At 41.3% G+C, this 12,876-nt stretch overlaps 1 protein-coding gene across 1 annotated transcript; it reads left to right on the top strand.

The window, feature by feature from the left end:
• Positions 1 to 249: 249 nt before the first annotated feature.
• Positions 250 to 1,608, top strand: LOC142160426 (uncharacterized). The gene is made up of 3 exons (XM_075215314.1): positions 250 to 322; positions 446 to 1,241; positions 1,453 to 1,608. Exons 1-3 carry the CDS (start codon positions 286 to 288, stop codon positions 1,454 to 1,456), a joined length of 837 nt encoding a protein of 278 aa, XP_075071415.1. The 5' UTR covers positions 250 to 285; the 3' UTR covers positions 1,457 to 1,608.
• The last annotated feature ends 11,268 nt before the right edge of the window (positions 1,609 to 12,876 follow it).

Here is a 12,876-nt window from a genome sequence, read left to right as displayed (position 1 = left end):
TATTATTTACAGAAGCCCAACCCGTTGAAGAGATGCCGGAAGAAGGGGGAACATCAATAATGCTTGCTCATAGTCCAGAAGGTATAATTATGGGAAAAATTGTGTATACATAACTATCCTGCCATATATAGACATATTTTTTTAACCTATCCATATAAAAATACATTGTTGTATTGAACACATGTATTATTTAACATCCTTACATTTCAGACATGTATTATTTTATTGACAATATTTTTTTTCCAGGTGGTAACACCACTAACCACCTCTTATTTGCCTGCTGCCATGGAAGAAATAGCATCTCCTGTCGGCTCATTAACCGGTGAATAATATTTAATATTTTTAGTTGCACTAAATGCATTCATTTTTTTTTATTTTTAAAACCGTTAAAAAGATAATTTAATAGCAGAATAATTTATGTTAAAAATGTATTTTTGTGTTACAGAGCGATTAGAAAATGACAGTGATTCATTGACATTTTCTCCAGCTGACAGTTTGGTCCACGAAGATGCTGCAACAAGATTTGAGATGCTACAGCAAGCCTTCCCCAACCTTCAAGTTCCAACCACCGAAGGGGAAGGTCCATCTCAAGCAAGGGTACCCTCCACAGGCACCAGTCTTCCAACACAACTGGTGCACGGTCTGCCAGAAGAACGCGCTCGGTTTCATTCCATCACAGACTTTGTCAGAAAGATGGAAGGAAGGCAGGAAACATCTCGAAATATGGAAGACAGAGTTCAGAGAATTGGTAACTCAGTAGACCGTTTGACGTCTGTTGTGGAAGAGGTACGAAGCTCCCGTAATACCACCAATTCGTTACTGGAGCGACTCGTCACAGTGCACACCGAAATTTCAGCATTTATTCACGTGAATAACACCATTCAAGTGCGAATGGCAGTTGTAATGGAGCAGAATGCTTCACTCCATTATCAGCTTAACCAATCCATGGCACAGATGCATATGCAACAACAACAACAAACAATGCATCTGCAAATGATAACAATGCATCTGATGAATATCAGTGAAGAGCTGAGGGTCCGGCGAGGCCAGGGTAATGTTTCAGTCCCATTACCCGATTGGAACATTTCTGGACTTGTTCCCCCAACACCACAGCAGAGGATGTCATCTGTACTGAACACCCCCGTGGTAGAAGTAAGAAGACCGGAGTCAGCAAGGAGAAGATTGCTAGTGGAATATCCAGAAGAGGAACTCATCAACCCCGTGTCAGAAGAGGAAGAAGGGTAAGAAAGTAATCCCCAAGAAAAAGCATATAAGTTATAATAGCCTAGTGACATAAAAAAACATATATATGTCATATGTACTGTAATGTGTAAATTTCATTATTGAAATAGCATTATTGCAAAAAATTTTACATTTTACTTACATAATGATGGGTTTTTTTCTATGTGCATGTTAATGTATCCTATTTTCTATGTTCTACATTAATTTTAGTTAAACCTGAAGCGTCGTGGATCAAATTGAGGAGGAACTGAAAGCAAGAAGATAAAAGCACCCACTTTAATTAATTAATTTAAAGTTTTTTTTCGGTGTTTATCTATTTCTCTATAAGATGTATGCATTAAATGTTCGTGTGTGTGTGTTTGTGTGTGTCTGTGTGTGTGTATATTTATATATGATCCAGCGAAAAATTTCATTTCTAAAAAAAGTTTCTCATCTTTTATCATTAGAACACAGAAGACTGTGAAATTTGAAGACCTTTGAACAACACCAGGAATGAGCAGCAAAGTTAAATACTCGGTGAGTTTGTTTCAGTTTAGTCTGTTTTTTTGTTGTAATGTAACTTGGGATGTGCACCGGCGACTTTTGGTGTCTCGTGTTTTGTGTTTTGGATTCGGATTTTCGTGATGTTTTGGGTTCGGATTTGTTACGCAAAACACCTGCCGAAAGGTTTTGGTTCGGATTTAAGGTTTTGGATTCGGATTTTTTTTGAAAAAAGCATAAAAAGTTCAAAAATCAAGTTTTTGGGCTTATTTTCACTCCTACGCTATTAACCTCAATAACATTCAATAACAAGCATTTCCACTAATTTACAGTGTATTCTGAACACCTCACAATATAGTTATTAGTCCAAAACGTTGCAACGAAGTATCTTTCTGGACTGCGTAGTGGAGTGGTCCCCACAATATAATAAGAAAACCATCAACTGGTCTTAATCGCACCAAAAAATGTACCTGGACTGCGTAGAGGAGTGGTCACCACAATATAATTTAAAAACCCTGAACTTGTATGATTCGCACCAATAAATGTATCTGGACTGCGTAGAGGAGTGGTCACCACAATATAATTTAAAAACCCTGAACTTGTATGAATCGCACCAATAAATGTATCTGGACTGCGTAGAGGAGTGGTCACCACAATATAATAAGAAAACCATCAACTTGTCTGAATCGCACCAAAAAATGTACCTGGACTGCGTAGAGGAGTGGGTCACCACAATATAATTTAAAAACCCTGAACTTGTATGATTCGCACCAATAAATGTATCTGGACTGCGTAGAGGAGTGGTCACCACAATATAATAAGAAAACCATCAACTGGTATGAATCGCACCGAATAATGTACCTGGACTGCGTAGAGGAGTGGTCACCACAATAGAATTAATAAAAAACCCTCCACGGCTCTGAATTCCCAAATTGGGGTGGCCCTGGTACTAAATTTGATACCGGGGCCACAATATAATAAATAGTTACAGCCTCAACTGGTCAGAATTCCAACAAACAAGTATCTGGACTGCATAGTGGGGTGGCCCCGGTACTAAATTTGATACCGGGGCCACAATACCTCCTCCAAGTTCCAAGTGTAGTGTTTATAACATATTAACACTACACTAATTCTAGCACATCAATACCTCTTGTTTTAAATAATGACAGGGCATTTAACTTTTGATTACATTTTTTGAATTTGTTGACATTTTCTTTTGCTTTTTGAACATGGCAAACGACTGCTGAATGGTCACATAATGCCAAAAAGAGAGTTGCAAGATGGAATTGTCCTTGGGCCCTCCCACCCACCCTTATGTTGTTGAAATAGGACATGCACACTTTAACAAACCAATCATTTCAGCGACAGGGCCTATCCAAACAACTGTGGCTGAAATGATTGGTTTGTTTGGGACCCCACACCAAAAAAACAATTCATCTCTCCCTGTACAAACTAAACAGGCTCTACTGAGGAAAGATGTCGTCCTCATCCTCAACCTCTGATTCCTCTCCCCCTACAGTGTGTACTTCCTCCTCCTCACACATTATCAATTCGTCCCTGCTGGACTCCACAACCACAGGTCCCTCTGTACTATCTGGAGGGCAGTGCTTTACTTCATTGAGGAATTGATTATTCATTTTTATAAACATCATTTTTTCAACGTTGTGAGGAAGCAACCTCCTTCTCCGCTCACTGACCAGGTTCCCCGCTGCACTAAAAACTCTTTCCGAGTACACACTGGAGGGGGACAACTCAGGTAAAATAGAGCAAGTTTGTACAGGGGCTTCCAAACTGCCTTTTTTTCCTGCCAGTAACAATATGGACTATCTGACATTTGGATGGTGTCAGCAAAATAATCCTCCACCATTTTTTCTATTGTGACAGCATCCAATGCAGCAACAGTAGACATGTCTGCAATGATTGGCAGGTCCTTCAGTCCGGACCAGATGTTATCAGCATCCCCGCCAGCGGGTCTTTTAGGAAAACTGAGCTTTTTCCTCGCAGCTTTATCCTCCAAATTTTTGTTTTCCATTATATGTAGCACAAGAGAGCGTACCCCTAAGCCACACACACTCGGCAAAGCCTTTAAAAAATATATGCGGCACAGGAGAGTACCACTGGACTTATACTGCTGAATCAGTGAACTTTGTAATATTGCAGTACCACTGGTGGACTTATACTGCAGAATCAGTGAAGTTTGTAATATTGCAGTACCAATGGACTTATACTGCAGGATTGTTTTTGGATATTTTTTTTAATTTCTTTTTTTTATAATTATTTTTATTTATTTTTTTTATAACTTTTTTTTACATTTTTTATAACTTGGGAATAATGTGGAAATAACAATGCCCTTAGAAGGACAGAGCACAGGACACAGCAACACTGGACTGAACAGGACACAGCACAGGACCCAGCAGCACCACTGAACTCAGAAGGACAGAGCACAGGACACAGCACCACTGGACTGAACAGGACACAGCACAGGACCCAGCAGCACCACTGAACTCAGAAGGACAGAGCACAGGACACAGCACCACTGGACTGAGCACAGCACAGCACAGGATATAGCAGGGCAGAGGACCACCTAACACAACCTCCCTCTACCCTGATCAATGCCTGAGTGAAGATGGCGGCGGCCAGGGGGGAATTTATAGAATCCGAGTATCGCGAGATCTGACAACGGGATTATGACTCGGAGCCTCGCTTTCAGTTTTGCAATTGGCAGGAATACCCGGATCCGGCTCGGATCGGCAAGGTTCGGGTGGGCTCGGATTTCAGATATCCGAGCCCGCTCATCCCTAAATGTAACCTGTTTTTTTCCCTGTATGGAAGGGATATGATGTGACCAATGGACAATGAAATATATATTTTTATATATTCCAGTCCATACTGATCCTTCCTTGTTTTAAAAGTAATGTTTTTTTTTTTATATAGAAAATACAGGTTTCATATACACTTTTTTTTTAATTTTTCTTAGATTGCGACCAACTATCAAGTTTATACAACTTTCACGAACATGGAAGACACAAATGGAGACATAATGAAAGATTGAAGGTAATAATGTTTTTAACTATTGACTTCTACATACATTGTAATGGCTGTAACAGTTTTGAATGTATATGTATAGATTGTCTCCTTATCAACATTAACACTATAGGATCGGTTGTCTCCTTATCAACATTAACACTATAGGATAGATTGTCTCCTTATCAACATTAACACTATAGGATCGGTTGTCTCCTTATCAACTTTAGCACTATAGGATTGGTTGTCTCCTTATCAACATTAACACTATAGGATAGATTGTCTCCTTATCAACATTAACACTATAGGATCGGTTGTCTCCTTATCAACATTAACACTATAGGATAGGTTGTCTCCTTATCAACATTAACACTATAGGATTGGTTGTCTCCTTATCAACATTAACACTATAGGATCGGTTGTCTCCTTATCAACATTAACACTATAGGATCGGTTGTCTCCTTATCAACATTAACACTATAGGATCGGTTGTCTCCTTATCAACATTAACACTATAGGATCGGTTGTCTCCTTATCAACATTAACACTATAGGATCGGTTGTCTCCTTATCAACATTAACACTATAGGATAGGTTGTCTCCTTATCAACATTAACACTATAGGATCGGTTGTCTCCTTATCAACATTAACACTATAGGATCGGTTGTCTCCTTATCAACATTAGCACTATCAATTTTCCTGAAGTTCTATGTCATTTTGAATATATTTTAGTTTACACCTAAAAAATTATTACTTATTTTTTAAATATGTAATCTATGTAATCACTACCAACAAATAAAATTACAGAGTAGTCTTTACATCAAAACCGAAACCTTAATCTTCCACAATCCTTGCTTATGAAAAAGTGGTCTAACTTCTCAAAAATGTAAAGGTTAATGTTAAATTGAATAATAATTTCACAGGTAACATATTGTCTTTTTTTTTAAATTTTGCAGAGGTTCGGATGGAATTGATGGATGTCACTTGAAAAAAACAGCCAGAAAAGCCAAGGGACTGACTTCATTTTGTAAAATGTCATATTATTTTAAACATTTATCTTGTGTAATAATTTTTTTTTTCTAATTATTGTTTCATTATTTATTAGATAGATACACCTTCATCTAAATCTGGTACATATACATTATTTATTTGTTATAGTATTTAAAATGTTATATTTTTTGGGGTGGTACAAGTGTTAACTGTGTAGTACCCCAAACAAAAGGATTTTTATTAAATGGAGCACATTAGATTGTAGACAATAGACATAACAATGGTGCATTTATAAAACTTTTGAGGATACATGTATCAAGGGTGTAATTTGACATAATCTGGTATTTACTCAGTAGAGTTTAAATTCGCACATGTAAGAAGTCTTTTTGTTTAATAAAAAGGTCAAAAGTAGTTCTTAGTTCAAAATTAGTATTATAAAAATAACTTTAGATCAAACAGCTGAATGTTTAACACTGCAGCTAGAAGTGTCAAATTAATTAAAATGTAATTAAACTAACTAGAGGGTTTCCTGTCAAAAGTTATTAATACAACACGGTGCATTATAGCATCTTGTTGTATAAACACATCACTCTAATGACTGTCATAGTGCCGGACCTCAGGCAGCTCGAAAAAGTGTTAAAAATAGAATAATTGTTTATAAAAAAAACCAAAAACGTGTGGTCCCCCTTCTATTTTGTCTTAACACTATTCCTGCCTGCCTACTGCTGGTTAAGTTAAAATCTTGGAAAAATTTTGCCGGGGTGGTAGGCACTATAGCAGGGGGGAAGGGGGAGACGCAGCATGGGTCCCACTGCCATAATGACTAACCAACCCCAGGCTGTTCAGCGCTGGGCTGGATTCCCTAGGGAGTGGGGTCCGTTGAAAAATATCAGCGGCCCCCCCCTAGGGACACCAAGCCCAGTGCTGATAGCACTAGGGCTCTTCCTACACCCCTGGGCGGTGGGTGTAGGGTAATAAATAGGGATTAAGTTCAATGAACCTATGTAACTATTTTTTCGGTTTAATAGCTTTTTTCATGAACTTTAAAAATGTTTTTTTTTTTTTGAGCAGAACAAGGAGGTGCGAGATGAAACAGCAGATTTGCTGGTTTCACCCGCTGCGTTAAAAAACAATTGAATTGCTTTTAACGCACAGGGTTCTCAGCCACCCTATACTTTTGCATTGACAAACGCTTGTAACGCGAGAAGACCGTTTCGTAAAAAAAAAAAAAGATTTGATTTGCGGGTAAAGTTTCCGCGCTCGAAAATGGTGGGGAAAAAAACACTTAACGCGCTCGAAATACGCAACTCGCCAACTATTGAATATGCCCCTATATCTAAATAATGTTACATACATTATTATTATTATTAATTTTTATTTATAGGGCGCCACTAGGTGTCCGTAGCGCCGTACAGGGACAAACAAAGTTACAATACAAGGTGAGACAGCACAGTACAGTAAACAATAAGCACAGTAACTCGGTGAGCTCAGAGCACAGCTAGAGGGGCGAGGGAGGGGATAGGGGAAGGTCCTGCATACGGCTAAGCCCGAGAGGGAGGGCCCAGATGACAGGGAAACCCCCAGAGGGTAGAGGAAGGAGCGAGAGGGGACGGTGGAAGAGGGTCCTCGAGGAGGAGGGCTAGGTAGCTGGAGAGCCGAGTTAAGAGTGGTGAGGACAGGAGGAGAGATGACCCTGCTCAGAGGAGCGTACAATCTAAGGGGTGGGGTAGACAGTCAGAGAGACACGAGGGAGAGAGGGAGAGATAAGGATAAGGGAAGGGGAATGAAGGGGAAGAGGTAGAAGAAAAGGTAGGAAATTAAGTGGGAGACTGGAAGGCTTTAAGAAAAAGGTGGGTTTCTAGAGCCCGTTTGAAACTGGACAGATTAGGGGAAGTTCTGATAGAGGGAGGGAGCTTGTTCCATCTAAAGAACATTTCCAGAATTTGCACATATCTCACGCAAGACACTGCAAAAACCTTAATTCATGCACTTATCATCTCCCGTATTGACTATTGCAATTCCCTCTTTACTGGTCTTCCCCAAAACAGATTCAAACCCCTACAATCTATTTTGAACGCTGCGGCAAGATTGATTTTCCTTTGCAAAATCGTTATTCCTCTTTTGAATCACTCTGTATGTCTCTACACTGGCTGCCTGTTTTCTACCGAATCCAATATAAAATACTTTTACTAACCTACAAGGCCATCAACAAAGCTGCACCAACATTCATCTCCTCTCTTGTCCCAACTCGGCAACTCCGTTCTGCACAAGATCTGCGTCTCTCATCCACCCTCATTACATCCTCCCATTCTCGGTTACAGGACTTTTTTCGGGCTGCACCCACTCTATGGAATTCTCTCCCTCGCACAATAAGACTCTCCTCTGGTTTACAAACTTTCAAGCGTTCTTTGAAAACCCACCTCTTCAGACTAGCATATAATATTCCTCAACCACCCTCTTAACCTCACTACCTTACCCTATTACCACCCGTTACACAATTTCACACAAGACAACTACCCCCTGACCAACATTGTTATGTGACAGGATCATTTAGCTTATGAGTCACTTTTACCTTTGCAGCCTGGCTGGGCCTAAATGCAAAATGTAGACTTAGCCTTAGCCTCATGTGTCAATCTCCCATTGTCCCATAGATTGTAAGCTTGCGTGCAGGGCCTTCTCACCTCTTTGTCTATTTTACCCAATTTGTTCATTAGTTTGCTATGTTTGTCCCCAATTGTAAAGCGCTACGGAATATGTTGGTGCTATATAAATAAATGATGATGTTGATGATGATGAATGAGGAAGAGAGCTGTGGATCACTGCAGCTTGTGACAGTACCCCCCATGAGAAGGGGTTAAGGAACCCCAACAACCTGGCCTTCCAGGGAACCATTTAAAGAATTCCTTAATAAGTCTAGCTGCATGTAGACACCTCCGCGGAAACCAAGAACATTCCTCCAGGCCACGGCCGTTCCATTGAACCAAAAAGAGAATCTGCCCCATGACTTTCTTGGAATCAAGTATTTTCTGTATCAAAAACTCCCGGTGTCCTTCCACATTAACTGAGTGTGGCCTCAGAGACTGAACATGTTTAAATTTACTAGAAAAAATTACAGTTTTAGGCAAAGAGCAGTGGAACGTGTTAGGAATCTTCAGAGAGCGCGGAAGCTTGAACCTAAAGGCCACAGGATTCACTTGCTTGATGATGGAAAAGGGGCCGATGGATCTAAGACCGGGTTTTTTACAGGGTTGTCCGAGCCTGATATTACGGGTGGAGAGCCAAACCTTCTGACCCACTTTGAAAGAGCAGCTACTACGGTGTTGATCCGCAAATTTTTTGGAGTGGAACGAGGCTCGCTTTAAGGCAGAGTGAACTTTCTTCCAGATATTCTTAAGACTAGAAGCCGTAGAGTGTATGCCAGGGAGACCAGAAGGGTTAAGCGAAGCCAATGAGTTAGATCTAGGATGGTAACCAAGATTACAATAGAACGGAGAGTTACAAGAGGAGGAATGGCAAGAGTTGTTTGTATGCGAACTCTGCCCATCAGCCTTGGTGTTCTTAGATCCTGGTCTATAACAGATAATGAAATGGAAGTGGGTAAAGAACAATGGCCAATGGGCTTGTCTAGGATTTAGCCGTTTTGCGAATTCAACGTATTGGAGGTTCTTATGGTCAGTGATGACTAAGATTACATGAATGGCTCCCTCCAGCCAGTGATGCCATTCTTCAAAAGCCCATTTGATGGCTAAGAGTTCCTGATTACCAACATCCTAGTTGGCCTCTGCAGAGGGGAAAAAGGCGCAGGGAAACAGACGATGATTATCAGGATTTTTCTTTAGAGAGAACAGCGCCTGCACCAATGTCAGAAGCATCAACCTCCAGGATGAAAGGCAGCTCAGGATTAGGATGTCTCAAGACAGGGGCGGAGATAAATGTTTTCTTTAGAGCCTCAAAGGAATCGATAGCTTCTGAAGGACCAACTACCAGGATCTGTCCCCTTTCGGGTAAGAGCAACAATGGGAGCCACCAAATCTGAAAAACCTTGAATAAATCTTCAGTAGTAATTAGCAAAGCCCAAGAACCAAAAAACCTTGCTGAACATGGAACCGGTGCTGAGACAGAGAATGGGAGTATATTAGTATGTCATCCAAGTACACAACAACGAACTGATCAAGGAATTCCCAGAGAACTTCATTAATGAGATCTTGAAGACCACTGGTGCATTACAGAGACCGAATGGCATAACCAAATACTCGTAGTGGCCGCAATGGGTATTGAAAGCTGTTTTCCACTCATCTCCTTTCTGATGCGGATGAGATTGTATGCTCCGCGAAGGTCAATTTTGGTGAAGATGGTAGCACCTCTAAGCTGGTCAAACAGAACCAAGATGAGAGGAAGTGGGCTTGGTATATACAGGCATCCACGTCCACTACCAGGGATTCCGCATATATGCTTACTATAATCCGGCTGGATTTTTCCTTTGACTACTGCAGTCCGATCGAGTACTGTCACGATCTGCCTGCAGCATACTGCTTTGCATGGCAGCTCCTAACCTGGACTATCAGACTTTACTATTTTGTGTTCATTTTGTGTCTTAGCAGCAGTACCTCTGCTCACCAGAGGTGCTGCTATTGTGCCTGTTGTGCTCCTAGTACCTTAGGAGTTAACACTGTTCACTAATTATTCCATGCACCTGGGTGTGTTCTCATTTCCCTTTATATACCTGTCACTCCCAACACACATTGCTGGTTATTGATGTCATATCCTGTGGTTACACCCTGTGATTCTTCCTCCTGCATTGTTCCTGTGATTCTACTGCATTAGGATCTCATCATTCATTCTGCTGATCTGTTTCATATGTGAACCTGGGACTTACCTGTGCATTTCCCTGTATATGCTGCCTGGACTCTTCCCTCACCTTCTATTTACCTGCATCTGCTGAATATCTGGTATTTCTGCAAACTTATGATTTCATCACCTGTTTATGTTTGCCAGCAATAAACATTGTTTGTTTCTTCACCTATTCATGGCTCTTTAGCTGTATTTCTACGTTGTATCGTGACAAGTACATTATATTTTTCTTGGGATTGTTTTCATTTGTCTGTTTTTAGTTACTTCATTTGCTTTACAAAGGCTGGAGCTCCAATATCAGCATTGAAGTACTCCTTACATTGATTGACTCTACTTGTGCTGTGCATTACAGACACTATTTTACCTATTCATCAGCTCTATGCTTGTTTGAAATAATTGTTATTATAGAGTGATCACTCCTATTTACTTCATAATTGTTCCTGCAAAATACACTCTCTCTATATTTCTTTTGCATTATCGTTTTTCTCTTCTCTCTACCCCCTGCGCTGGGGAATTTTATTTTATTGTATTTCTTTAGGGGTTTGGGACCATCCCCCTTCGACTCCTCCCCTGGCCTAATTGTTTGGGAAGCGCAGATCCCCCATTTTTCTTTATCCTAATTCCATAGGTTCTTCCGTGTCTAATGACGCAGATGATGAACAGAAAGGTGCCTCTTTCTCCACCTTCTTCTTTTTTATCCGTCTGTCGATTTTGATGGCGAGCTGCATAAGGCTCTCCTACGTCGTTGGAGAAGGGTACTGTACCAAAGCATCTTTGATCTGCTCCAACAAACCTTAGTGAAATTGACTGCGTAATGCAGGATCGTTCCACTCTCTGTCAGCAGACCATCGCCTGAACTCGGCACAGTATTCCTCAGCAGAGCGTCGACTTGTTTTAAGGCCCCAAGGTGAGCATTGGCTGAAGCCACCCGATCTGGGTCATTATAAAGCAGGCCTAAAGCATTAAAGAATGCATCAACGGACTGTAATGAAGGACTTGCAGGAGCCAGACTGAACGCCCAGAAATGGGGGTCACCTTGGAGAAGGGATATAATAATACCGACTCTTTGCTGCTCCAAACCTGAACAACAGGGTTTTAGCCAGAAATAAAGTTTACAACTTTCTTCGAAATCGCGGAATAAGGCTCTCTCCCCAGAGCAACAGTCTGGCAGGTTCAACTTAGGTTCAAGAGCGGGTGCCAGGAGACCTTGCTGGGCTTCCTCTTGTGCGGATAAATGGTGCGATAGTCCTTTAATCAACTGGGACAGGGTTTGGATCTGCCCTGCTAAGACTTGGGCTGGAGAGGGGCTCGTTCTGTTTTCTTCCATGAAGAATCCTCTCCAGTAATTTTACTGGCCAGTTATAATGTTAGGGCCCACGATCACCAGGACGAGCTTTTAGAACAGTATTGTAGAGATCTTCACCTTTAGCAGCCGCCTTTCCTGTAGAGCTTTATGTGTCCACAGGTACTCAGATGCCCCCAGGTCTTAGGCTCAGAGTAGTGAAAGCTCATCCAAGATGGCCGCAGCGCAGATGGAACTGGGGGCGCTAGCCCAGACTGGAGCGGGTGGTCAGAGGCAGGCTGAGTCAAAGGTCCATAGCAAAACATCGAAGTCCAGAATACAAGCCAAAAGGTCAGGGTCACAGGCAAACAGCGAAGTCCAGAATACAAGCCAAAAGGTCAAGGTCACAGGCAAACAGGCAAGGTCCAAGGTACAGGCAAGGGTCACAACAGTAGATCAGGCAAATAGAAATCGTACAGTAGGTCAGCACAGCACAGACTGGGACGCTATAACCGGCAGGAAGGCTAAGCCCTCCCTGCCTTAAATACAGAAGGCAGCCAATCGGGGTCTTGCCCTATAACTAGCTACAGGTGCTGCCTAATAAATTAATACAAATTAATTAGCCAACAGGTTATTCTTTAATCTGTACTCGCGTCCGGCTGTCAGCATTGCCGGAACACAGAAAGCATCCTGACCGTTGCCATGGAGATGGTTGGATAGAGGGGATCCGGAAATGAGTCCCGGCTGTTGCCATGACAGCCGGGACATTGAATGAGGAAGCAAGCCGCGGCTCGTGACAGTAATGCATTATATGAACATCTATGCTATACCACTCAAGTGAATAGAGTGAACGAAACCTATTGAGTTTGTAAAATATACACTGTGTACTGTTGTTTTTTTAAACAAATGTTTATTAACGGTCAGATAACATAAGACAGAGAGTATCAAATACATTTTACATGATGTAGAGTGCATAAGTTGAAGAGCTCTCCGTGAACCGGAGAGGA

The sequence above is a fragment of the Mixophyes fleayi genome, chromosome 6, assembly GCF_038048845.1.
Source record: "Mixophyes fleayi isolate aMixFle1 chromosome 6, aMixFle1.hap1, whole genome shotgun sequence".
Classification (NCBI taxonomy): domain Eukaryota; kingdom Metazoa; phylum Chordata; class Amphibia; order Anura; family Limnodynastidae; genus Mixophyes; species Mixophyes fleayi.
Note: the sequence above shows the minus strand (reverse complement) of the source record. Positions and strands in the feature narration are given on the sequence as shown.